Source organism: Macadamia integrifolia, chromosome 1 (genome assembly GCF_013358625.1).
Source record: "Macadamia integrifolia cultivar HAES 741 chromosome 1, SCU_Mint_v3, whole genome shotgun sequence".
In the NCBI taxonomy this organism is placed as follows: domain Eukaryota; kingdom Viridiplantae; phylum Streptophyta; class Magnoliopsida; order Proteales; family Proteaceae; genus Macadamia; species Macadamia integrifolia.
The window spans coordinates 23028676-23053275 of NC_056557.1; the positions used below are offsets into that span (position 1 = coordinate 23028676).

Consider the following 24600-nt stretch of genomic DNA (forward strand, 5'->3'; position numbering starts at 1 on the left):
AAAGGAAAAAAATGAAAAAATCATGATAGTACTAAGGAACTCTCCTAATTCATAGAGCCACTCTGAGCAAACTCCATACTTGAGCATGGACATCATCAACACCATGCACAGTCAACTCATTTTCAAAATAGTACTAAGGAACTCCAAGTAACCGACTCAAATTCATGAGTGTTCTCCCCCCGTTACCACCACTTACCTCGGTCTATCTCACAAAGTATCGAAATTTCAGAATATTCAAAATCAACTGCCACACTGCTGTGGCCAGTGATACCAAATACTTCAAGGTCAAACAGTCTTTTTGCAAATGTCAATCGATTTACTCCATTTGCAGCAATAACCTCAGTTCATCTTGCATAAAAAATATTAAAGCTTCAGAATGAACAAAATCAAACTGTCATACTGTCTTCAGCCGGTGATACCAGATACTTCAAGCTCAAATAATCCAGTTATACTGTTGGTATTAAGGAACTAATCAATCTAGAAGCATCCTAATTGAAGGATCATGAAATAATATTCTTTAAAGTCAGAACCATGCGGGCAGCGAAAATACCAAATCGGAAATCAACAGAGTTCAATTCTAACCATTAGGCGAAAATTTAATGCAAACCCATGATTCAGTTCCACATTTTTTGCAAAACCCACTTGCAGAAATCAATTGGATTCTAACTTTCAAAGGTAAAACGAATAACACTGAAAAGAAAGAGATGAAAGTCGATACCCATAAGAGAGCAAAGATTTTGGATAACTGGAGAAGAAGGAGGAATTCCTACAGGAGTGCACGCCTTCTTGCACTGATCGTAAAGAGCTTGAATTGGAGAGATCTGGGACATCGTTACTTTCTCTAAACTGTAACACTCCACAACTGTTCTTCCTTGCCACTTGAAAAGGCCTTTTTTGGGTTCACTGTAAACATAAAAAGGAGCGCAGATTTTTCCAAATTAGGAAAGAAAAAGAAGAGGGAAAATTTATTGAAAAAAGGGTCCCCCTTGCTTCTCCTGCAAGTTCTTAATTGCAGAATCTACAAGATTCCGTGTTCCTTCTTCAAGTATAGGCACCATTTCCCAAATGAGATCTGAATAGTAGGTGCATGTGCGGCACGTGTTGCTGAATAGATATAGGTGCACTTGGGTATGGTCTTATCTGTCAAGTAACTTACATTTTCTCCACGAAACCATAGACCGTCATACTACATACGTATGAGCCACATATGCGTTGTACTTTGGAGACTCAGTCTCATTTTATGTGCCCATGTGTTCCTCTCTCTCTCTCTCTTTCTGGTCTGGGCCACGGACATTCTCTGGAACTGGTGCGGAAAATTTCGCAGTAGGAAACAGAACCCAGATTTCTTTCTGCCTCAACACTCAAGCGCCTTCCCATTCACCATTGATTTGGAGTTTTCAATTTTTCGAAGTTCCTAGAGACCCAGAAACGAATTAAGGAAAGGGAAACAGGTAGGCAATGACGGCGATTGTGTCAAAGTTGCTCCATTCACGGTCATCACTGCCAAGACTCTAGTAAGTTCTTTCATTTGGGTATTTTAAGATTTCATGGCGATATTGCTCACCCGTTTCCAATTGCGGCCTCATTATTTGTTTTTTTTGGTGGAACAGAATCCTAATAACAATCTAGGTTTCGATGAAATTTCACTTTTCTGCTGATCTTCTTCTGTTTGTTTTGTATAAGTAATTGCTCGGAAATGTTCTGTTGGGATTTGGGATTTGTTTGTATCATGGGTACTTCTTAGTTTGTACTATGGTAGATAAGATGGCAGGATGAGGGAATTGGGTCTTGTTCTTCTGTTATTTGAAGGGAGAGGATTCTCTGGGCAAGCAGGGCAGTCTACAACTTCTCACACATTGGTTTTTTTAATCAATATTTCTTTACTTTTTTTTTTAATTATTATTATTATAATTATAATAATTGATGTGAGGAGGCGCAGTTTATGCCTTAGGCTCAAAGAGCCTTTTCCCTATGTCGAATTACCCAATATACTACAACAGCTAATCTTATAAATTACCTACTTTTGGGAAGGTGTCCAATCTCATCTTGAATATTCCATTGTCATAGGCGAATTTGACCTTCCTTTGGGCGGAACCTGAACAGGGACAGGATTGCAACCCTCCACTGGATTAGTTGCCATACCCTCATTTACTAATAGATCATAGTTGACCATGTTATTGTTTTCCATTTTTTTGACATTATAAGCATGAACAATAATTAATGTAGTTCTTGATTAATTTTGAGTTGTGGTCCTAGGCAAAAAAAAAAAATCCGCCTGGGACAAGCCTGTCCAAACCTTCTCATCTCCCCTTATTGCCTTCGGTAAAAGCTTAAGAATGTTAAATCTACCTTCAAAAGTTGGAACTCCTCCACCGTTGGAAACATCACCTCCTATGTCTTCTGTAAAGGCAAGCTTTCCCTCATCCAAGCTAGGCTTCAATCAGGCTCCCACAATTCGCTTCTTGTTGGAGAAGGAAAAAAGACCTCCAAAGCCCTCATCTCCCTCTTAGCCCAAAAAGAGAGCTTCCTTAGACAGAAATCTAGGATCAAATGGTTGGACCTTGGAGATTCCAACTTTGCTTACTTCCTAGATCTATGAATGCCAGAACCTATGCCAACTCTACCCCTATGCTCACCTTTCGTGATGGAACCCAACTCCACAATGTTGATTACATTAAGTCCAAAGCTATTGCTTATTTTACAGACAACTTTTGCCCACCCCAGTCTGGATCCCATCCCTAATGGCCTTATCAACAAATTCATTCCTCCTTATTTTCTTGCCTCCCTCCAAGCTATTCTCTCTGATGATGAGATCTCTGCTGCCGTCCACTCCCATAAAGCTAATAAAGCCTTTGGTCCTAATGGTTTCAGTATGAGCTTCTTCTCCTCTTGTTGCGATGTCATTGGTGCCGACCTCATTAAGGCCATTAAAAACTTCTTCTTTGACCCTGGTGAGATCAAAGGGGTCAACCACACCTTCCTCTGTCTCATTTCTAAGACCCATGTCCGACCTTGGACCTATTTCCCTTTGCAACCTTCTCTATGATTTCATTGCTAAGATTTTTGCTAATCGCCTCCAATTGGTTGTTGATTCCCTAGTCAGTGACCAATCTTCTTTAATCGCTGGTATATCATAAATAACATCATCTTATGTCAGGGATTTTGATAGGAAATCCCATCCCTTGCATCCCTCGCGAAGATAGAAATCCACAAAGCCTTTGACGTCCCTAAATGGGACTTCATATCCATGGTCCTTCTCAGGATGTCCCTCCCTCCTATTTTCATCAATTGGATCCATGCTTGCATCTCTTCTCCTTCCTTCTCTATCCTTGTTAATGGCAGCCTGATTGGCTACTTTTCCTCTTTTGTTGGTATTCGGAAAGTTTGCCCCTTATCCCCTCTTATCTTCTCCTTGTCCCTTGAAGTCCTCTCTAGGTCCATTCTATTGAAAGAAAGAGAGAGAGAGAGACTCTCAAACCTGCAAGAGAAGGGAGAACTTCAGAGAGAGAGAGAGAGAGAAGAGAGAGATTGCAAGAGATGGAGAGAAAAGGGAGATTCGTAATTAGGTAAAACATAGACTTCACGCTTCCGATTTATACATTCACATATAGAAGCCCTAATACAAAGGAAAAGATGAAAATGCCCCCAAAATAGATTACAAAGATTCAAGTCATACCATACCATACCGTGGGGCCTTCACCCCCATACGAGAGTAGTGATAAGATTCGAGCTTGGGCCTATCGCCCTCTGTTGCCATCATAGACCTCTCAAAAGTTTTTTATTAGGTTGCCACAAAAAATGTTTGAGCGGGTTAATCTTCAAAATAAGTCTAATAACACCAACACATACAATCCCAAATTGACCTTCACCTCATCTTCCCCATCCCAAATGTGAAGCCCTCTTGTTAACCCACCTTGCTTTCGCTGATGACCTTATGATCTTTTCAATGGACAACCCCCTCTCCATCCAAACCATTATGTCCTCCCTTCACCTTTTTGAAGGCTTGTCTGGCCTCCATACTAACCTTTACATATCCCACCTTTTCCTTGTTGGTGTCCTTGATGCTTTAAAAGCCTACCTCCAGTTGATTGGCTTTTCCCTTGTTTCCCTCCCTATCAAATACCTTGGCCTTCTGGTCATCTCCTCCAGATTGATGGCCCATCGTTGTAACCCCCTGTTGGACGACATTCGAAAAAGGCTCCAACTCTAGAAGGGTAGCTCCTCTCCTATATAGTGTGGCTCGAGCTTATTAGATCCTTGCTCCACTTTACTGGATCGGTGTGTTTGGGTTGCCTCAGTTTGTCATCAAAGCAATGGAGGCTCTCATGTGTACATTTCTCTAGATAGGGGTTGATTTTCAGCTAGATTTCTCTATCCTATAAGTTGGGTTGCGGTTTGCCTCTCTAAGCATAAGGGGGCCCTGGGTTTGAGAATAATCAAAGAAGCTAACTCTTTTATCATCCTCAAGCTTATTTGGAACATTATGGCTAAGTGGACATCATTTGGGCCTCTTGGGTGTACTCTAGCCTCCTAAAAAAGGATTGACTTCCTTTGGACCATTTCCCCCCACTGCAGATGCTTTTTGGGTTTGGTGCAGGAATTTCAAGCTTAGGCCTACTACCAACGGGGCCATCTCCTCCAGTATTGTCAACGGCACCTCCACTTCTCTTTGGCTTGATCATTGGCACCCCCTGGGTGTCCTCTTCTTAGTGGTGGGAGCCAGATCTGTTTATTCCATGGGTTTGGGTAGAGAGGATTCTATTGCTTACGTAATCTCCAATTAGTAGCTGACCCCCCCCCCTTATATATCAATCATCTGGGCTGCCCTTCATTTGCTCTCTCTGGCCACAGGGGAAGAGGTGACAAAGTCTCTTAGCTTCCCTATCCTGTAGGGCTCTTCAGTTCCTCTTTAGTTTGGGACTTGGTTAGATCAAGTGGTCCCCTTGGCTCACGATTGTTTGGTTTGAAGGGCACATTCCCCAGCATTGCTCCGCAGTTTAGAGGGCCCTCTAAAATTGCCTCCCCACCCAAGCATTCCTCACCCACAGGTAAATCTAGGTCTCTTCCTCTTTCTGCCTCTGTTGGAATAGCCTGGAAGATGCTGACTACCTTTTCTTCTCCTGTATCCATAGTTGTCACGCCGCCAAGGCGAACCAAGGCGGTGGAGGGTTGTCTAAGCGCTTAGGCGAGAAGGCGCACGCCTTGAAACGAACAAGGCGACCAATTGTTATTTTTTATTTTTTCTATTTTCTAACATTATTTAGTAAGCTATATATACCTTGTATCATAAAAAATCAAGATTAAGCAACATCAAGTCATTAAAAATCAACATTTAGCCATATTAAACCATAAAAAATTAACTTTAAGTCATATTAAGTTATAAAAAATCAAAATTAGAGAAATGCTCTGGTTCTATAATAAGTTTGATTGGTCAAATGATATTATTTTTACATGAGACTTTTTGTATCAGTTATAATATAAAATCAGCTTTCCAACAAGTCTAAGATTACTTAAATCTGAGTTGTAATGACAAAGTTATGCTCCAATCAAACTTATTTTTAAGTGTGCGAATACTGTTAAAATCGCTTGAATGAAAATGATTTTATGGATATCAAAACAAAAAATTATTTTACCGGACTTTTGGTTTTTAGCAATGTTTTAACATGATAGAATTTATAAAATTTTCATAATTGAAAAAAACCCCAGCATTTAAAAGTTGAAAATCGCCCCTATAACCAAAATCCAGTTTTTCTTCTTGGACCGGGGGGGTTGACTTTTTATCATTTTGGAATTTGATTTTTAAACTATTTTTATTGGATTCAAATAGGGGGTATTTTCTTATTTATGAATAATATCTTAAGTATATGAAATAATAAATATAAAAAGCATTTACTTAAATGATATTTGGCATAAATAAGTGCTAAAACACAAGGCAGCATGCAGTGCAATAAGGCGACTGTCGCCTAGGCCCCAGGCAAATCACCTGGACGCCTAGTCGTCGCCTGACAACTATGCCTGTACCTTCTCCTCCACTGTTTGGAAGAGAGTCTTTAGCTCTTGCTGGCCGGCTAGAAGAAAATCCTCCTCCTCCAATAAAAATGGACCTGGCTTGATATGCCTTTTGGAGGAAACACTATTTGTGATATAGCAGAAAAGCTTGCCTTTTGTGCCTTCATCAACCACATTTGGATGGACCACATTCTTCAATGATGGACTCCCAATCCTTTGATAAGATTTGGAAGGCCATCTTCTTTGATGTCAATTCCAAATTTGCCATGCTCCCTCACTATCATGTAAGGGATTCCCCAAGGAACATGTTCATTCTTGTATCCTGGGATCTGCCCATGTCCCTTCTTCAGCACCCTCCTTGAGGGTCCTTGCTGCTTGTGCTGTTTTGTTTGGTTTTTTTGCTTGCTTTTGCCCTTGGGGGGCACTGTACATTCTTCTTTCTCCTTCTTGGTAATGAATTTCTTATTCAAACCCCCCCCCCCCAAAAAAAAAATGATAGTAATAATAATAAATGTAGTTCAAATATTAAATATTTTAGCATACAGTTTTCTTTCATTAAGGGCGGACCTCGGTGCAATAGTAAGGTTGCTCCATTGTGATTTAGTGGTCTCGGGTTCGAGTTAGGAAATAGCCTCTTTGTGAAGTGGGGGTTAGGGCTCCGTACATTATGACCTCTCTAGACCCTGCAGTGGCAGGTAGGTAAGGCCTTTTTTTTTTTTTTTGAGTTCGCTTTCAAAACTGAATAGCATCACTTACATTGCAATTTCATTGTTTTTCCTCTTAAATGGCTGAGGAATCTTATCACCATGGCACCAGCTTTTTCGCTCTCATTTCAATGGCGTGAATTATAGTGTGTTCTTACTTGATTAGTATTTGGAGTACTTTTATGCCTGAGTTTCATGTTGCTGCTGGAATAGTGCAATGGCTGCGTCAAAACATGGAAGACTATTCACGACAGATTCTAACAAGGTAGATCAATCCTTCAAAGTTGAGGGAGCCAAAGTTGAGGAAGCAGAGACAGTAGATGTGCCGCCACCTCCAACAGAGAAGGTACTTTGTGGTCTGGACCATCATTATCATCCAAATGTTTGTTTATCCTCTTCCTATAATGATTTATGCTTCCCAGCCTTTGTTGTTCCATATATTGAATTCTATTTACATTTGATCCAGTTACTTGTGTTGGGAGGAAATGGATTTGTCGGGTCACATGTTTGCAAAGAAGCACTGGATCGTGGTTTATCTGTGTCCAGCCTGAGCAGGTATTATGTTGCTCTATTTGCAAAAATTAGTTTGGAGGTTGAAATCTGTAACTTGTGCTTCTGTTTCCTGCTGTGTTTGGTTCTTAGAAAGTTTAAATTTATCATATCCTTCTAATTTTCAGATACATTCAGACATAAACTCTAGCATAGTAATTTACAAGCATGTGACAGTGGCTTTGATTTCAATCTTCTTTGTCCTCTTCTGTTATGGATATATTTTAAATATCAGTTTTACAATTGAACTTTTCTCACATCACCTTTCATTTTAAATTTCTTGTGTTCCAAACCTTTTGATATCTGTAGTTGCCTATTTTTGACTCACATGATAGGAATCATATACTCAAGATTGAAGATTCCATTCCCATGTCATTATCTGTGCTCCTTTATTGCACCCTCTGGCTGAAATTAAATCAATCAAGAAATTGTGGACAATTGAAAATTCTATTTGTTTTATATGATCAGCATCTTCCATTTCATTTTTAAGTGTTCTAAGTTCCTTATGATCCTGTTTTGTTCTTTACTTATTATATTAATGTTTTTCTCATCGTTTAATGTGCTCTGCCCCTCGTTTTTTTTTCTATCTAAAGAATGTAAAATTTATTAGAACCTATGAAATTCTGATTCAAAGTTTTAAACTGAAAAGAAAAAATATGATTCAGAATGTTGTCCTAATTTTCCCCTTAGAAGGAAATTTATGTTTTTACCTTCCTCAGAATGTTGTCCAAATCATTCCCATCAGAAGGAAATTTTATATTTTCTACTGTCCTCATGATTGTATCATTGATCACCTTTTGTATAGTATTATACTGACATGTTTATCATGTCGTTTTTCTCTTTGGAGACTTCCTCGCAGAGATCCTCCCTGATTAAAATTCTGAGGTCCTTTTCTTTTAACTGTTTGGGAGTCATTACTAGCTCTTATTTCTTTCAGGTCTGGAAGGCCATCTATCCAGGATTCTTGGGCCAATAGCGTGGTCTGGCATCAAGGTTTACTGTTTGTCTTTGTTCTTCCTCTCTTAATTACTGCAACTGTTGACATTATGACAAATGCAGTGACAATCTTCTCCCACAGGAAATCTTCTTTCACCTGATTCATGGAAGGATGCTCTGAATGAAGTGACTGCAGTGGTTTGTATTTCCTGGCTACCCTAGTGGTTTGTATACATGGTTTTAAGTATCAGTATGTATTATACCGTATCGGCCCTTACCGATACAATACATGAAATTTTTAAAACCCTTTCATGTCGATATGTATCAATATTTCTTTCTAACTAAAGTGGAAATCAAGGTTGGGATTTTACATTTATGGGACAACTACAAACCTTGAATTCTTAGTGCGATACTCTCAATTTTGTGTTTATGCATAATACATGGTATCAATAGCTTTTTTTAACAAATTTTTTATGCAAAAGTGTATAAAAAAGTGTTTTGTATCCATTGTTTTCAAGGCGGTAAGGTGACGGAGGCGTTTCTTTCGGAGCGCCTTAGCGATAAGGCGGGCATAAAGCATTGCCTTATTGATTAAAGCGTTCATGTGTAATTTTTTTGTAAAACCAATCTATTTGGCTCAAATCTTAGTTGAATCCTATTACACATTTACACATTAGACAAAATAGAATAATGTTGAAGAAAGACAATAGATGATTGATTTGTTTTAGGCTTTTGAAAACACTGACTAAACTAGAGCTGAGAACTAGCAAACAGAATTAAAAATTTAAATCAAAATAGGGCATATTAAGAACAAAATGCAATTCAGCAACTGTCAAACTGATGATCTACTTAATGGCAATCTAACAGAATAAACTAGACAGTAATAACTAATAAACTAATATATAGCTGCATATAAGAGGCTATAAGCATGTTGAAATATTGAATTAATTAATTAAAAACAGAACCACAGGAATAACAGAAGAAAATGAAGAAGAAAGGAGGAAAAAAAAAAAAGAAAGGTATGGTATGCAGATTGCAGAAGTTGCAGAATAGAGGAAGAATGAAGAACAGAATAAGAAAGGGAAATAAGGGAGAAGAAAGAAGATCTGAAGAAGGGGAAAAAAAAAGAGAGATAGCAAAGTTCATCCGCTCAGTGAAGAACAGAAGAAAAAAAAAAGTATCGTATCAGAAGTTGCAAAAGTGCAGAACAAAAGAAGAAGAAGAAAGAAGGAGAAGACAAAAGTGAGAAGCGAGAAGAAAAAAAAAACACTCACAGTCACCGTAGTTGCAGAATAGAAGAAGAAGAAGAAGAAAGAAAAAAAAAAAAACTAACCGTAGTTGCAGAACAGCAGAACAGAAGAAGAGAAAAACGAGAAGGAAAAAAAAAAAGAAAACACTCACCGACTCACCGTAGTTGCAGAACAGAACAAGAAGAAAAAAAAAATTCACCGTAGTTGCAGAACAGAAGAAGAAGAAAGACGAGAAGGAAGAAGAAGAAAGAAGCGAGAAGCGAGAAGAAGAAGAAGAAGAAAAAAAAACTCACCGTAGCTCTGGAACAGAAGAAGAAGAAAGAAGCGAGAAGTGAGAAGAAGGCAAAAAAAAAAAAAAAAAACCACTCACCATAGCTCTACATGAATAAGAAAAATATTCAAAAAAAAAAAACACAAAAACATACCTGTAGAGGGGGTACGACTGTTCGCCGGAGTAAGCTCACCACTGCCTGAGCAAAATGGTCGCCTGGATCAGTGGTTTTTCCTTGTTCCTTGATTCCTTCTCAAAGCCCTTTCTCAAAACCCTAGACAAAATCCAAACCCTGTTTGTGAATCGTGTTTTTGTTTTGTTTGTTTTGGTTATTTTTGATGGAGTAAAGCTGATCCCATACATCTCAAGTGTTAACAAAACCATACACGTACCAATATAAATTCTAGATTTGGAATCTTCATCAAGCAATTTTAAAATGTGTTTTAAAAAAAAAAAAGCCCATAAGGCGACAACCTTTGTCATAAGTCATCCTAAGGCGTCGTTTAAGATACCTTATATCGCCTTATGCTATAAGGCGACCGCCATAGCCACTTCACGTAAGGCAGAGCATCTCTAGGCCGCATCAATGCCGATGCCTTAGCAGCTCCTTAAAAACTATGTTCCTATCAATTTATGTGCGTATCTTTAGCGTATCTCTGATATGATACGATACCCTCTGACACTTATCTTAATTTTGGCCGACCGATACAGTGACCGATACCGATACTTTAATCCTTGTATATATATATATATTTACAAAGAAATTATAAGAAATGTAGTACATAATACATATATGAGTATTTTTTTTTTTTTAAAGGTACAAATAATACGATACTCTTTTAAGATATTATATACATATTTTCGTTATGAAGAATGAAATGTTATTCTATGTCACGTAATTGAGGACTTCCTTGACTTTTTATTTAATAAGAGAGGGGTGAATGATCGATCTCGGGTTTGAAAATCCCTTTTTGGGTTCACTATGGGCCCACCCAAGTATTAAACAACTCAGATCAAGAGCATTAATGGAAAAATAGTAAATAAATTGAAGTTGCAAAGGGGGTAGCAATCAGGTAACTAACCAGAATATTAGAGGGGTACTTGGTATGTAAAAGGGGAAAAAGAAACAATAGGTATTGGGATTTGTTGTCTATAATGCAGATACGGCTGCACTTGCTTAGTTGGACCAGCATGACTGGCTTTGGAAGCCAAGTGCCAAAAGGAACCGGTCCAACCCAGGTTTTGGTCCAACCCAGGTTTTGGTCCAACAAGGGTTGGAAATAATTAGTAGCTTATTCTGCTACTGTCAGCCTTATATACTTTTCCACATTTCTTGTATTCTGCTCTATCCATCCCATCTTCATAATTCTTTGTCATCAAGTGGTTTAATGTTCATCTCACATAGAACTTCTTTTTCTCCTCTTTGATGCAGTACCGACAAGGGTTTACACAAGGAGAACCAAGACCAAGGTCGACCCAAGTGGCTGACTGGGTCGACCCGGATTTGGTCCAAGTCAGCCCACAATTTGGGCTGCTGATGGGGTTACTAATTAGTTCTTTAGTTTCTATTTTGAAGTCCTAAATTAGTTTCTAATTTCAAGTCATTGTTAGTTTCTAATTTCTGTCAAGGCTAGTTTCTATTTTCATTAGATTCCAATTTCTAGTTTTTAGTAACTTCTTGTAATCAGTTTTTAGTAACTCAGATTTAGTAACTAACTCTGAGTTACTATTATTTGTAAACCCTCCCCATCATTATAAATAAAGGATATGGCTCTTTTATGAGCCACGATTTTTGACTAATAAGAAACAACTCTCTTGTTGCTGCCGCTGGTACCCCTGGCTGTTCCTTGTGTTTGATCAAGGCCTAGGGATTGGTGTTTGATCCAATCGACACTTTGCGGCGAGAAGTCCGAGTGGGTTGCTATTATTTTCTGGTTTTCTTTATTGGATTATCTTCTCCAGCAGATCAGGTAAGTAACTGAACCATTCTGCAGAATTTTTCTGGGTTCGGAATCTCTGTTTTTCCCTATTCTGTCGATCTATTCTGTTGGGAGTTCTAGCCACCCGATGGCCTTGTGATTTTGGTCGGTTGTTAGGATCAACCAGAGGACTCGATCCAAGTTTGGTGCTGATCAGACCAGGGGTTTGTCTGGTTCTGAGTTTTCTTCAATTCTGGCCGATAGTGTTCTCTGCCCAGAATTGATTTCTGTTTTTTTAATCTGTGTTGAAGTTGACTGTTGCTTTTATTCTCCACTGAACTGGACCTTCTAATCAGTAATTATATTTGTTTTTAGTTCCTTAATAATACTCTACTGAAGTTCCAGAAATTACTGTAAGATCTCAGGACCTGCTGTCAGAATCAAGTTTTGATTTGGTTATCTATTCCTGTGATATTTTGATTCTAATTGGACCTTATTCAAATACTCTATTTCTGTTGCTGAAATTTTATTTGTTGGTGCAAACTCTGCTACCTGAAATTCTAGATTCTGGATCCGATAATTCTAGTTATTCAAGGACTGTTGACTGGTTTAAGTTGGACTGTTGTTGCTGTCTACTATTGGGTGGTTATTGGTTGTTCTTTGGTTTTACTTTCCTGTAGCCTTGGGTCTGGTTTGGTTGTCAAATCCATTCCTACATTACTCTTGTTATTTGAATTCATTGTACTTGTAGTAGTTACAGTATTTGATCCTTCTCCGAGTAATCCAAGTCCATCATCATAATCATCATTGGCATTAAGACCAAAACAAGGCTCCTCTTCAATATCTTCTACAGGGATAGGTCGTTTGGACATTTCTGAAGCTAATTGTCAATAGGAAAACATACAACATATTCAAAACTACATCGAAATCTAGTATTCTAAATCAAATCACAAAACAAAGAAGTAACAACAATAAACCAAAGGCTATGGTTTAAAGAATAGAACTCTTACGTTGGAGATCCAGGTTCTGCATACACTCTAATTTTGTTAAAAGAGCAATCAAGTGCACAAGGCTCCCACTACTGCAAGATATGGGAGGGCTGGAGGGGCAAGTGTATGCAGCCTTATCCCCTGCTTCGCAGAAGAGGCTGTTTCCAAACTACACTCTAATTTTGTTCTCTCCCCTAAAAAGAACATGTCATTTTCATTTTACCCCCAGCGGCTATAGTTTAAAGAATAAAACTTGGGTTGGATGAGTAAATATTACATGATGCATTGATAAAAAAAAAAAAAAAGTATAAAACACAAATCTGAATGCAAAATACCATTCCTGAATTGGATTAGTATTAGATATTCAACATGATATAGCCATAAAGTATGTATTGAGAGGAGATTAAAGTTGACAAGAGCACAAAATAATTCATTTAACAAGATAGCTGAGAACATGATGAATTTTCTGTTTGAAGATATTTGAGAGCAAGATAGTTGCTGACAAGAGCACCAAAATAATTATAGTAAAGGTGAGAACGAGGTAGTTAGGGAATATTCCTTCATCCGCTCCTGCATCCTCTCTTCCCATGCGGGTTTTCGCCATCTCAAAACCAGAGTCCTCAAGCCCATTGCCTCTCGCATTTCTGCCTCCATAACTGGTCCTTTCTCTCCAACTATCCTCACTCCCCTAATGGATGTATTTGGATTCTTTGGAACCCATCTAAATTTCATGTCTCTGCTATCTCCTCTACAACCCAAAAACCATCCACCTCTCCATTTCCGACCCTTCTAGAGCTAACAACTGTTTCTTCTCTGTCAGCTACACCTTGAACCGCACTCTTGAGACACTCTTTGATCTGATCTCTGTTCCTTTGTTGCCCTTGCTGGTTCCAAGGATTAGTATTGGTATCGGTCAGCTAAATTTAAGATACGTATTGGAGGGTATCATATCATATTGGAGATATGCTAAAGATATGTGCATATGGACAGGATACACATTTTTATACACTTTTGCATCAAAAAAAAGTTTTAAAAAAAGCAATATATAATATGTATCATACATAATCACTAAAATGGAGAACACCGTGTTGAGAGACAAGTGTATTCAATTGAAATTGTTCATAGGATGAGGTTTCTTACATGTAATAATAGTCTATTGTCGAATTTCTAAGATTTTAAAATCTATGAACAAATTGATGCAATGTTTTAGTTTGTTTTACCTAAATCTAATCAAACATAGCCAAAAAAAGATGTGAAACAAACTTAATTGTTTGATCTTGTCCTTCAGCTTCTTATAAAAATACTACTGCAAAATGGATGGCAGTAACTAGATCAACTTTTGATCATTTATACTAATGTTGTGGATATAGACCACTTGTAAAATTGTGCCACATGTTGTGGCACAACAGTTAAGTTGCGCTATTGCAACCTGTTGGTCACAGGTTCAAAACTTGGAAACAGCCTCTTCTGCGAAGCAGGGGGTAAGGCTGCGTACACACTTGCCCCCTCCCAGACTTTGCAGTAGGAGCCTCGTGCACTGGGTTGCTCTGATGCTCACAGGGCCAGGATCATATCAAACTTAATTGTTTGGTCTTGCCATCCAGCTGAAGTTGAAGTATTTCCTAGGATGGGTACCATATGCACAACAAGAGAGAGAGAGATCATACCATTAAAGGGTGCATCTTGAAAAATATCTTTTGTCAAGGCTCAAGGTCCTACAATATTCAGGTAAAGTTAATGGAAGAAATGCTGGGAAAGACAATGGTGAAAGATATAATAGATATGCTGGAAAATTTATGGTTGGTAAAGTAATAAAGATTCTTCCAACACCTTCTCCTAGTCCTTGACTGGACAATGCTCATATATGCTCTATGCATTTTCTTATGTATCACACGACAAACTCAACAACTTGAACAATCATGACATGAGATACAACATTTAATTTTTTGGAAGGATCAACACAGTTGGCTTGTTGCAAGGACAAACAAAATTAAATGGAAATTATGACACTAACTGTCGTGATGATTCTTATAGATATTAAGAATTAAATGGAATGGAGAAATCAAATGGAAGACACTTGTCTGGCTACAAGGACTCTGCAGATGTAAACTTGAGGAGATGATTAACATGAGGATGCAATAACTCATGACAAGGAGGATATGAAAGAATGGTAAATCAATATTGTGAAATCTATTGGGTAAGTGTAGTTATGTTTCAAATTTTGGAAACTTAAGTATTACCAGCGAGAAGAACAAACTTTGTTTCGAAAATGAAATGGGTTATGTAGATGTGTCAGTGAGTATTGGTGAATATCGGTGAGTATCAGTTGCGTATTAATAAGTATCGGTTGCATGTCGATGAGTTTCAATTCGATACGGTTCGTTATGAACCGATACGCATGTAGTTCAATTGTTGGGGGCTCAATTGTACATATCGAGAGTATCAGTGCATATTGATGAGTGTTGGAGAATATCCTATGACATTCTACACTACACTTCGATACTCCTCGATACATAAAAATTTTAAAAATACGTGTATCATATTAGTGGGTGTCATATCGATGCCGACCGATGCCGAGACGTATCGGCCAATACGGTATTATGATACGCACTAATACTCTAAACCATGGCTGGTTCCCTCTATTGGGGGCTTGTAGGAGAGTTCAATGTGGTTAGATTTGGCTATAAAAGCTTGGTGGCGATCCTAGCGATTCCTCTTCCATTGAAGCTTTCAATGATTGCCTTGAGGATATTGGCATAAATGATTTCCAGTGGTCTGGTGCCAAGCTTACTTGGCACAACCGTCACAATAGTTGTGACAGTTTCTTGTAAGCTCTCTCAAGAATTGTATTGAGAGAAACTAGTCTTGTTTTTTGTTGAATCTTCTTCATTTGTATGACTATCATATTTGTAAGGTGTGAGAGAAACTAGTCTTGTTTTTTGTTGAATCTTCTTCATTTGTATGACTATCATATTTGTAAGGTAAGGCTACTTTTGTTTCTTCCTTTTTCCTTTTTGGAAAATAGTGTGCTCATGGTTTAAAGTATCGGTATGTATCATACAGTATTGGCCGATACGATACATGGAAATTTTAAAAACCTTTTGTGTCGATATGTATCGTACAATACATAAATGAAAAATTAAAATTCGAGCTGAAATGTTCGTTTTGGTATTTTTCAGTATGTATCATTTTACATACCAATACGGTGCGCTATGCTCATAAAATCACCTCAGCAAAACACGATTTTTTAGAGGGGTTTTTGTTCCAAAGTTACTGCCATCTATTTTTCTCTCTAACTAAAGTGGAAATCAAGGTTGGGAACAAGGATTTTACATCCATAAACAACTACAAACCTTGGATTCCCATACTCTCCATTTTAGTGTTTATGCATAATACATGTTATATATAGCTTTTTTTAACTTTTTTTTTTAATGCAAAAGTATATAAAAAGTGTTTCCTATCCATTTATATGCATATACCTCCAATAAATATCTTAATTTTGGTTGACCAGTATGGCGATCGATACCTATATTTTAATCCTCGATTGTGATATCCTTTTAATTCAACCATATTTTTTCTAGATATATTCTCTGCAGAATATGGTGGTCTACTCCTTTAATTTGTTTGAATCTTGTAGGTATCATGCGTTGGAGGTTTTGGCTCAAATTCACATATGTATAAAATAAATGGGACAGCAAACATCAATGCAATAAGAGCTGCTGCAGAACAAGGTACACCATACCAATTTTAAGATCCTTTTACAATGTTTGAGTGTCAACATTTTTAGTAGTTGTGACTGGCTTTTAATGGCAGAATCAATGGGATAGGGGAGAATTAATGGGACAAGGAAAAGATAGTGGAACATATAATTCAAAAATATAAGGGTTAAAGGGAGTCAACCCCAAAATGAAACTTCACGGAGTAAGTGAATGTCTCCCATCTTGGAATGGACAACCCAGGTGGGACACAACAAACACAGTTAAATGGGACTTGGCTTCATATATTCCTCTGACATGCTTTAAGCTTTAAAATTTTGGATGTTCATGGGAGAAAAGATACTGTCGGTATCATTGACTTCTCTATACCTTTCATGTCCCAAAAATTTTTCATAACTTATTTCTTTAGCATCTATCTTTTTTTTTTTTTTTTTTTTTTTGATCTACTTTTGGGGATTTCCAGTTCTAATCTTAGGCTTCTTGGCCAATCTATTATTTGGATAAAACTTAGTAGTAGAGTGCTGAATGACAGTTTTTTTTTTCCTTTCGAAATAAATGTGTTTTCTATAGGATTGTTGGATATCATGAATGACCAATTGAGATGCATCTTGAGATAGTTTGGTTCTTTATCAATGTTAATATAGAGGGTATGCCAAAATACTCTGCATTTAAAACTTTTAGGCATGACCTTGTATTATACTGATGTTTTAGCATGTGCTTGGGTCTAAATCGAGGTTTTTCAGCACATAAGTTTTTGATTTGATTTTCAGTTTCAAATTTCACTGCTCTATTGAAGCCATGAGGTGAACTTTCTCATTTGATTCAAAGGGATTGTGGAACGTAAACCTTAATAATATAAGGTAGGGCATTGCTTAATATGCAGTTAGAGCCTCAAAAATCTTTAGAGCTCAAGACTACTGGATCCTCTTCCCTAATAAAACAATATATATATATATATTTTTAGCATAAACCTCTTGGGAGACAGTGATAGGTGGCATCTCAAGGACACACTTCTGGTGGAGCTACTCAGTTTTCTGTACATCCAGCTCCAATCTATTGACAACTCTATGTAAGGCTTCCACCAAATCCGGTTACACCCTATATTATAGTTGTATTGGATCTCCGGATTCAAATAATATGCTGCACATGGTTTGTAATTGATATTAAGATATTAACAAGTAAATAGTAAGTGTTCAAAATGAAACCTAAGTCATCTACTTAAGCATGAGTTATAAGATTACTTGTCTAATTAATTTCTTGAACCAACAATTTTTCCCCGTTGGTCTTCTATAATTTTCATAAAATTTTTGTTTTCCGTTGAGTTGATGTCATATATCTTCTTCTTTACTATATCCATTGGAATCTCTATCTTACCCATGGTCTGTTCCTTATCCCCCATCAACCTCTTTAAGAAGACAGAAGGTTGGCATCATAACCATATAAAGTCCGCGCATTCTTTCCCAAGATTTTGTAGATGTGATGAGGTTTTGAACATTTCTCCCATTTCAGACCTTGCATATAAACTAGACAACTAATTGAAAGAGGTAAACACTTGAAGTAGACCTTCCTTTTGGGAACAGAGGCTATCAAGTGCAATATAATTTGTGGCAAATTTTTTAGCTGCATGCCGCACTATAAATTCTTTTTTGTGTGCCGCCTCATCAATGCCAAAACCCAAATATGATTGTAAATGGAATTGGTGATCTTCCTTGCATCAGCAACCACCTTCTGGACCTATGGAATATCTCCCATATCCTTGAAGATCAAATCAATACAATATGTTGCATACAGTGTCCAAAATAGATGCCTCCTCTTCAACATAGGCATTTGACTGGCCTTCTTGAAATTTTCCGCATCGTCTGTCATTAACTGGATGTCATTCTCTTCCCCTATTTCTTCCACATCTGTATCCAGAAACTTATTCAATTTTTTTGCATCCTTGATATCACTAGATGCATTGATGGACTTGTGAAAAATCTTTCGGCCATCACAATAAATAAGGAAGTTGATGATGGACAATCTCATCAGTCCACTCCACCCATCACACATGATGGTCACTCAATATAGTGGCCACTTCTCCTGGAACCTTTCAATATACTCATTCATCTCTTCCACAATGTCATCTAGGTTAGGCTCAACAGTCTCACAAGGTATTGGTGGCTTAACATTTAGCCCACAATGCTGAATCTCCTTTAACTTAGCCTTGCAGTGGGGATCTTTGGTCTTGTGAGGTGGAATGATAGAATTGTGGAACCATCTGGATATTGTTTGTCTATCTTTTCACTCAATGTCTTCGGCTGAAAACCTTCTTCAATCCTTTATTACCCTTGTCACTCTTATGAAACCAAAAAACCTTCTTCAATCCTCTGTTACGCTTGTCACTCTTATAAAACCAGTCAAACATCCCCCGAACATTGGATGCTCTACTAAGCCCAATAGGCTCATCAACAAATTTCACCAGGGCCCTAATGTTGTGGTTAAGAAGATTGAGTTCTTCTCAACTGCTCATTACTCCAGTCTTGCACTCTTGCTTCATTTTGGGACTTGTTTCGCCGATGCCAACTCTGGATCCTCCTCTGCTTCCATATCTAACCCTTCATAATCCTCTTGCCATGTGTTTTTTATGCCTTGTAACCCACCTCCATAATGGGTAGTGTCACAAAAATTGCATCCTACATGTAGTCTGTTGTTCCTTATTTCTAACAATAATTCCACCCAATGTTTGAATTAAGGATGTGAATTTGAAACCGAAACCGTTTACCGAAACTGAACCGAGTTGTTTACATCGAAACCGCAAAACCGTTTAGTAAATGGTTCGGTTTTGGTTTCAAGTTTCAGGCCGATTAGTTGAACGGGTTGAAACCGAACCGAGTCGTTTAACCCGTTGGTTTCAAACCGAATTGAAACCGTGAAAATCGAACCGTTTAAACCGTCAAAACCGATTCGATTAACCCGTTTAAAGATTAAATAAGGTGGTTGCAAAATATCATTAGTATCTCATTTGATTCAAAGATTGAGTGCTGCAAGCTTGCAAGTAATTCTGGAGGTAGCTTGCTCATTATTTGGAATGCTGATTAAATTAATCCAAAGCATTAAGTAGAATGTATATTGATAAAAATGCAATTTTTGCTTATACCATGGCATATTAAATATATATTTTTCAATATTATAACACATTATTTTTTTTGGGGGGGGGGGGAGAAGAAGAAAATCCAAGTTGTAAGCATTACTTACTGACTTGTTAGATGCACTTGAGACTATTTTCTATCAAAATATTTTTTTTTTTGCTTAGTTGTTTGGTTGTTTTAACAAAACATAATGGTTTGCATTTCACATTCTTAAGATTGAATCGTTTATCACCAAAAGCAAATTTTAGTAAACATGCGAATAAACTAGCAAACCGATTGCTAACCGTTTAAAAACCGTATGGAATAAACCGAAACTGAAACCGAAATGATTTAAAACTGTGAAACCGAAACCGTTTAAAAACCGTGGAAACTGAAACCATTTACTAAATGGTTGCTGTTTCAGAACGTGCAACTGTTTAGTAAATGGTGCGGTTTTGGTTTCAGCCAAAATATATGTAAACCGAACCGTTTAAACCGAAACCAAACCGATTAACACCCTTAGTTTGAATTATGTCGCGGCATCTTCCTAAACACCAATCTACAAACAATTTTCATTAATTAATCTATTTTTTCAACTATTTCCATATTTTTTATTTTCCATTTAATTAAAAAAAAAATGGAAATAGAATAGAAAAGATGCAACAATCCTAGTATATGATGTATTTCATTGATTATTGGTACTTTTTTTATCTGCATTCATTATTGGTATTTATCAAAGTAAGTTGCATCACTTTATCATATTTTTTTAAATTAGTTTCAATTTTTATTTATTTTCATAAATTAAAAAATTTAAATAATATAGAAATAATTGAAAAAAAATACATCGATCCAAGGTTTTTGCAGCATTTCATTTATTATAGGTTTTTGCTTACTTTTCTTTCAATTCGATATTTCCTATGGTTGAATGATCAAAGCTGAAGTCTTTTTGCTGGATTTTTTTTTTTTAGTGTCAAATCAAAGCCCTAGCTCACATATTTGAAAGCGGAACAAATGGAGCCTCCAAAATCGATTTTTGGTTGCAAAAAAGGTCACCTCTGTATGTGTTTCAGTACTTATAATGGGTTTTAATGGAGCCCAGTGATACATATCGAGCCGTATCAATTTCGTACGATACTGTGAAACGAGAGCATTGTATTGACATGTATCATATTGATATGGTCCGATTCTTAAATCATGCCCCTAGAAATTTAGCTTGATTATTGCTGATGTATGGATGTGTCCACCCCCCACCCCCCCCCCCACAAAAAAAAAAGAAAAACCCCCCAAACCGGGTTTTTTTTTTCTTTTTTGTGATAATTGGGTCTTATCTAAGTTCATTTTCTTAACAATTTTAGTATTGTTTAATTCTGTTACGACCTTCTATACTTCTGCTAGATTGTTCATTTCAGTTTTTAGATTGAAGTATGTTTAATACAATATCATAGCAGAAGCAATCCACTAGAACCAAGCCATTAGGGTAGGGCTTCTATGATGAGGATGTGAGAATGAACATTGTGATAGTGGAAACTTCAGTTATTGAACTCCTCCTTTTAGTATCAACCTCTTTTGATGCTTGTTGTCTGATTTGCTCTAATTTTTAATGCTTATGATGATTTAAAATCTAGTTGTTTGACTTGTCTGTCCTTCATTCGTGTCACTAGGTGTGAAAAGATTTGTTTATATCTCTGCTGCTGACTTTGGTTTGGTGAATTATGTGCTGAGAGGATATTATGAAGGGAAGGTACTTCCATGCACTCTCTTAATATTGTTTCAAGTGTTAGAATGATTACCTTCAAGGGATGGTTGAAGGGGTATAGAGTTGAGGACTATTAATGGGAGTTCTATTGTCTCTCTCATTGAAGTAAACTATATGAGAGGGGAAATTGAACAAAATGGAATAGAAGAGAATTAGTGAATGGCTCAGCACAATAGCATTTATCATAAACTTTCAGTTACTGGAGCACTAATATTTCTAGGTGTTTCAGGATTTTCATTTGTTTTATCCTTCTATTCATGAATATTTTTTCCGTGTGAATTTTAAATTATGCAGAGAGCTGCCGAAACGGAGTTGTTGACAAGATTCCCTTATAGAGGTCAGCTTTCTGATTCACACTGCTCTGAACTGTTCACTATTCTTATTGTGTTGTTGGTAGAAGATGAGTCCACATCCTCTGCAGGAAGCGGTGAGGTGCGGTGAGCATCGGACGGCTGAGAACATCTGGACATGCGTCCCAAGGGGCTCCCAGCCACCTGATGCTCACTGCACCGGTGCAGCGGCTGCAGACCATTTTCATAAGTAGAATCATTTTTTGTATCTAATCTGCTAATAAGAAAGATAATCACTTTGTTTGTCTGAATTTGAGAATTTGATTATTTCTCATCTTGAATGCAAAAGGATGTTTTCCTGGGACATTATGAAGTTTCTTGTTCCTCCCTCCCTATCTTTTTCTCTCATAGATCCTCTTTTACTTGGATTTTCTTGCTTGAAAATTCTACTAGCTTTAACATCTATTTGATGAGTAACAACTAAAACATTTAAAGAATTTAAGTAATTGAGAAACTAAGTACCCTCTGCTCAGTTTCACACCCAAATAGTGGAGAACCATAGAATTTTTTTCTTACTTTTGCAACTGCTAACTGGGTAAGCATTGGCCCACCAGAATAACACACTCTCTTTTTGTCAACCCACAAGGAAGCAAACACAATTTGGAACTGGAAAATATTCTTTGACCAGTGGTGAGTCTTTGTTAATGTTACTGAAGCATGAGGTTTCCAGTGGAACCTGCAATATTACTTAGATCATCGAGATCCCTCTGTTGCTTTATTTTGATTCAGTTGCATCCAAAGGTTAATATGTGATAGAATTGGAAATAACAAAACCCCTTAAATACAAACAGAAATATCAAGTGCTTAGGATCTATCCCATTTGTCATTGGTATGACAGAAGAATCTTGTAGCTTTTTTTATATATATTTAGAAAATAATTTTCATTTTCTTCTCCAGGTGTCATTCTTAGGCCAGGTTTTATCCATGGGTCTCGCCAAGTTGGGAGCATCAAAATACCTCTAGGAGTTATCGGTTCTCCATTGGAGATGGTAAGATGTATTTGCTCAATTTACAACATCTTCTTATCGTCATATGAAATTAGGTTGGTCTGAAGTTTGTATTCTACTGAGTTTTTGCTTGGCTACCTAGCGAATTCTCTGCTGGATTTTTTCAAATCAAATTTTGTTTTATTTAAAAATAAAGAAAAGAAAAAGACCTTAACCCAAGCTTAGTGCAGTTTACACACAATAGAAACCATGTAGGATACTAGTCGAAGTGTCCAATCGAGGATTGGAATTTTCTAGCTCTTTTCAGTAGTTAGTAGGTCAGCCGTTGGATCCTGGCCGCAGCTTGTCAGATTTGAACAATTACATATTTTAGCATGTAATATTCACTGTATTTAATATTTGCAGGTTCTTCAACATGCAAAACCACTCACTCAAGTCCCACTCATTGGACCGCTTCTTACACCTCCTGTAAGTGTGCTTTCAGTTGCCAAGGTTGCTGTCAGAGCTGCAACGGATCCTGTGTTCCCTCCTGGCATCGTAGATGTTTACGGCATACAGCGTTATAGTCAACACAAGTGAGTCTCCTAGATGTTTTGCCTCTGTTCTTCTGCATCAAATAAGAGTAAAGAAAAATCCCCGGCGATGGAACTTGCTCCTTTCGGTATATAGAGAAAATTCACTAATCTTTTCACTAGATGATAAAGGCACATATTCCTTAGAACCAATGCTGTATTCATTGTTAGCTAGATTAAAGATTATGAGGCTTAATTTGCTACCTTAGTGAGGCAATAAAATCTATAGCAGCTTGTATTTCTGTTCTTGGATGTATGCACTACTCATTCTCAGCTGATATTACTCTAGGTAGTAAAAAATAATTCAAGAATAAGGTGAGGGTCCTCTCAAGGGGCCATGGACATCCCCTCGTACTGTTCTTCGTGCGCATCCATAGACGCTTTTTCTTTTATCTTTATTGTCTCCTTCCCCTTATTGGAATAATCGCCATCGCCCTCTCTCATTGTGCAATTTGGAATTCCTTGGCATGGCAATCCCCCCCCCCCTCTTTTTAATTAGAAGATATTATGAGTAAAACAATATGCTATTTAGGTACCCACCATGCATCAGGTGTTGGTTATGTACAGGTAATTTAAGGTTAAAAGAAAAATGCGTACCCAATGCACGAGGCTCTCGCATGTGCGAGGTCCGGGGGACGAGAACTATGCATTCTTACCCCAAGAATGTCGAGATGCTGTCAATCATTTTTAAAAGGTTTTAAAGGTAAGCAGTTACAGCTAAATGTATCTTAAGGTTGTATTAGAGTCAATACTCAATAATATAGATAGAGACGATATTAGGATTATAATTGCAGGAATAATTAAATTTTTATTTGGCTGAGTTATGTGAGATTTAGTGAATTAACTGCTTATCAAATAAAACATCAAATTATTAAGGAGAGTTTTCCTTTGCGGTGTGGTGAAGGAGAATCTATTCAGCCAATTTTATAATAATCGTCAGATAGGCATCATTAAATCTAGGCCTTTGAATAAATGGCATGTGTAGAGAGCATGTATCGCATGGCTGTCCTTATTATATACCAAAATTAATAAAGAAGCCATCTTACAGTAATACATTTTCCCCTCCCTATCCCCTTATCTCTACAAGTCCACCATCTCTCTCTCTCTCTCTCTCTCTCTCCTGTTTATGACGCTATGATGAAATTTACATCACAAACTTGAACTATGAATTCACAAGTTAAAAACCTTTTTGTGTGACCTAACAAATTTATGAAGGATAAAACTAAACATTCAGGTTTATTGGTCAAAGTAGGATGGAAATTGATTGTAAGTCCGTCCTCATTGTGGGCTCAAGTTTTGAAAGGCAAGTAAGTCTCAGGTTTGATTTCCATTCGTAGGTTGTTTAGATGGTTAGGACGAATTGGAGATTGTTTGGATAGGCATACGGTTTCAGGTTTGATTCTCCATTTATGCATCTCCGATTTAAGTAGAGACCGTGACGGTGGATTACTGCGTTAATCTCTCCAAGGATTAGTCAAGGTGCGCGTAAGCTGATCCGAACATCTTGGTTAACAAAAAAAAAAAA

The 24600-nt window shown here is 37.3% G+C and overlaps 2 protein-coding genes across 4 annotated transcripts in view; one reads left to right on the forward strand and one right to left on the reverse strand.

The window, feature by feature from the left end:
- Positions 1-1064, reverse strand: part of LOC122081801 (plant cysteine oxidase 3-like) — a 22766-nt gene extending 21702 nt beyond the window's left edge. The window contains exon 1 of one of the 3 annotated variants that reach the window (XM_042649107.1): positions 719-1064. In XM_042649107.1, coding sequence (XP_042505041.1) covers positions 719-830 — 112 coding nt within the window. In that variant the 5' untranslated portion in view covers positions 831-1064. The remainder of the gene's footprint in view (positions 1-718) is intronic. The other 2 variants (XM_042649117.1, XM_042649098.1) reach the window with 2 other exon arrangements.
- A 135-nt stretch (positions 1065-1199) lies between these two features.
- LOC122081796 (uncharacterized protein At1g32220, chloroplastic-like) lies at positions 1200-23317 on the forward strand. Its single transcript, XM_042649087.1, has 10 exons — positions 1200-1514; positions 6927-7059; positions 7180-7268; positions 8200-8255; positions 8341-8396; positions 16265-16358; positions 21112-21191; positions 21501-21543; positions 22454-22545; positions 22909-23317. The coding sequence occupies exons 1-10, from the start codon at positions 1459-1461 to the stop codon at positions 23080-23082; spliced, it is 873 nt and encodes a 290-aa protein (XP_042505021.1). The 5' UTR covers positions 1200-1458; the 3' UTR covers positions 23083-23317.
- The last annotated feature ends 1283 nt before the right edge of the window (positions 23318-24600 follow it).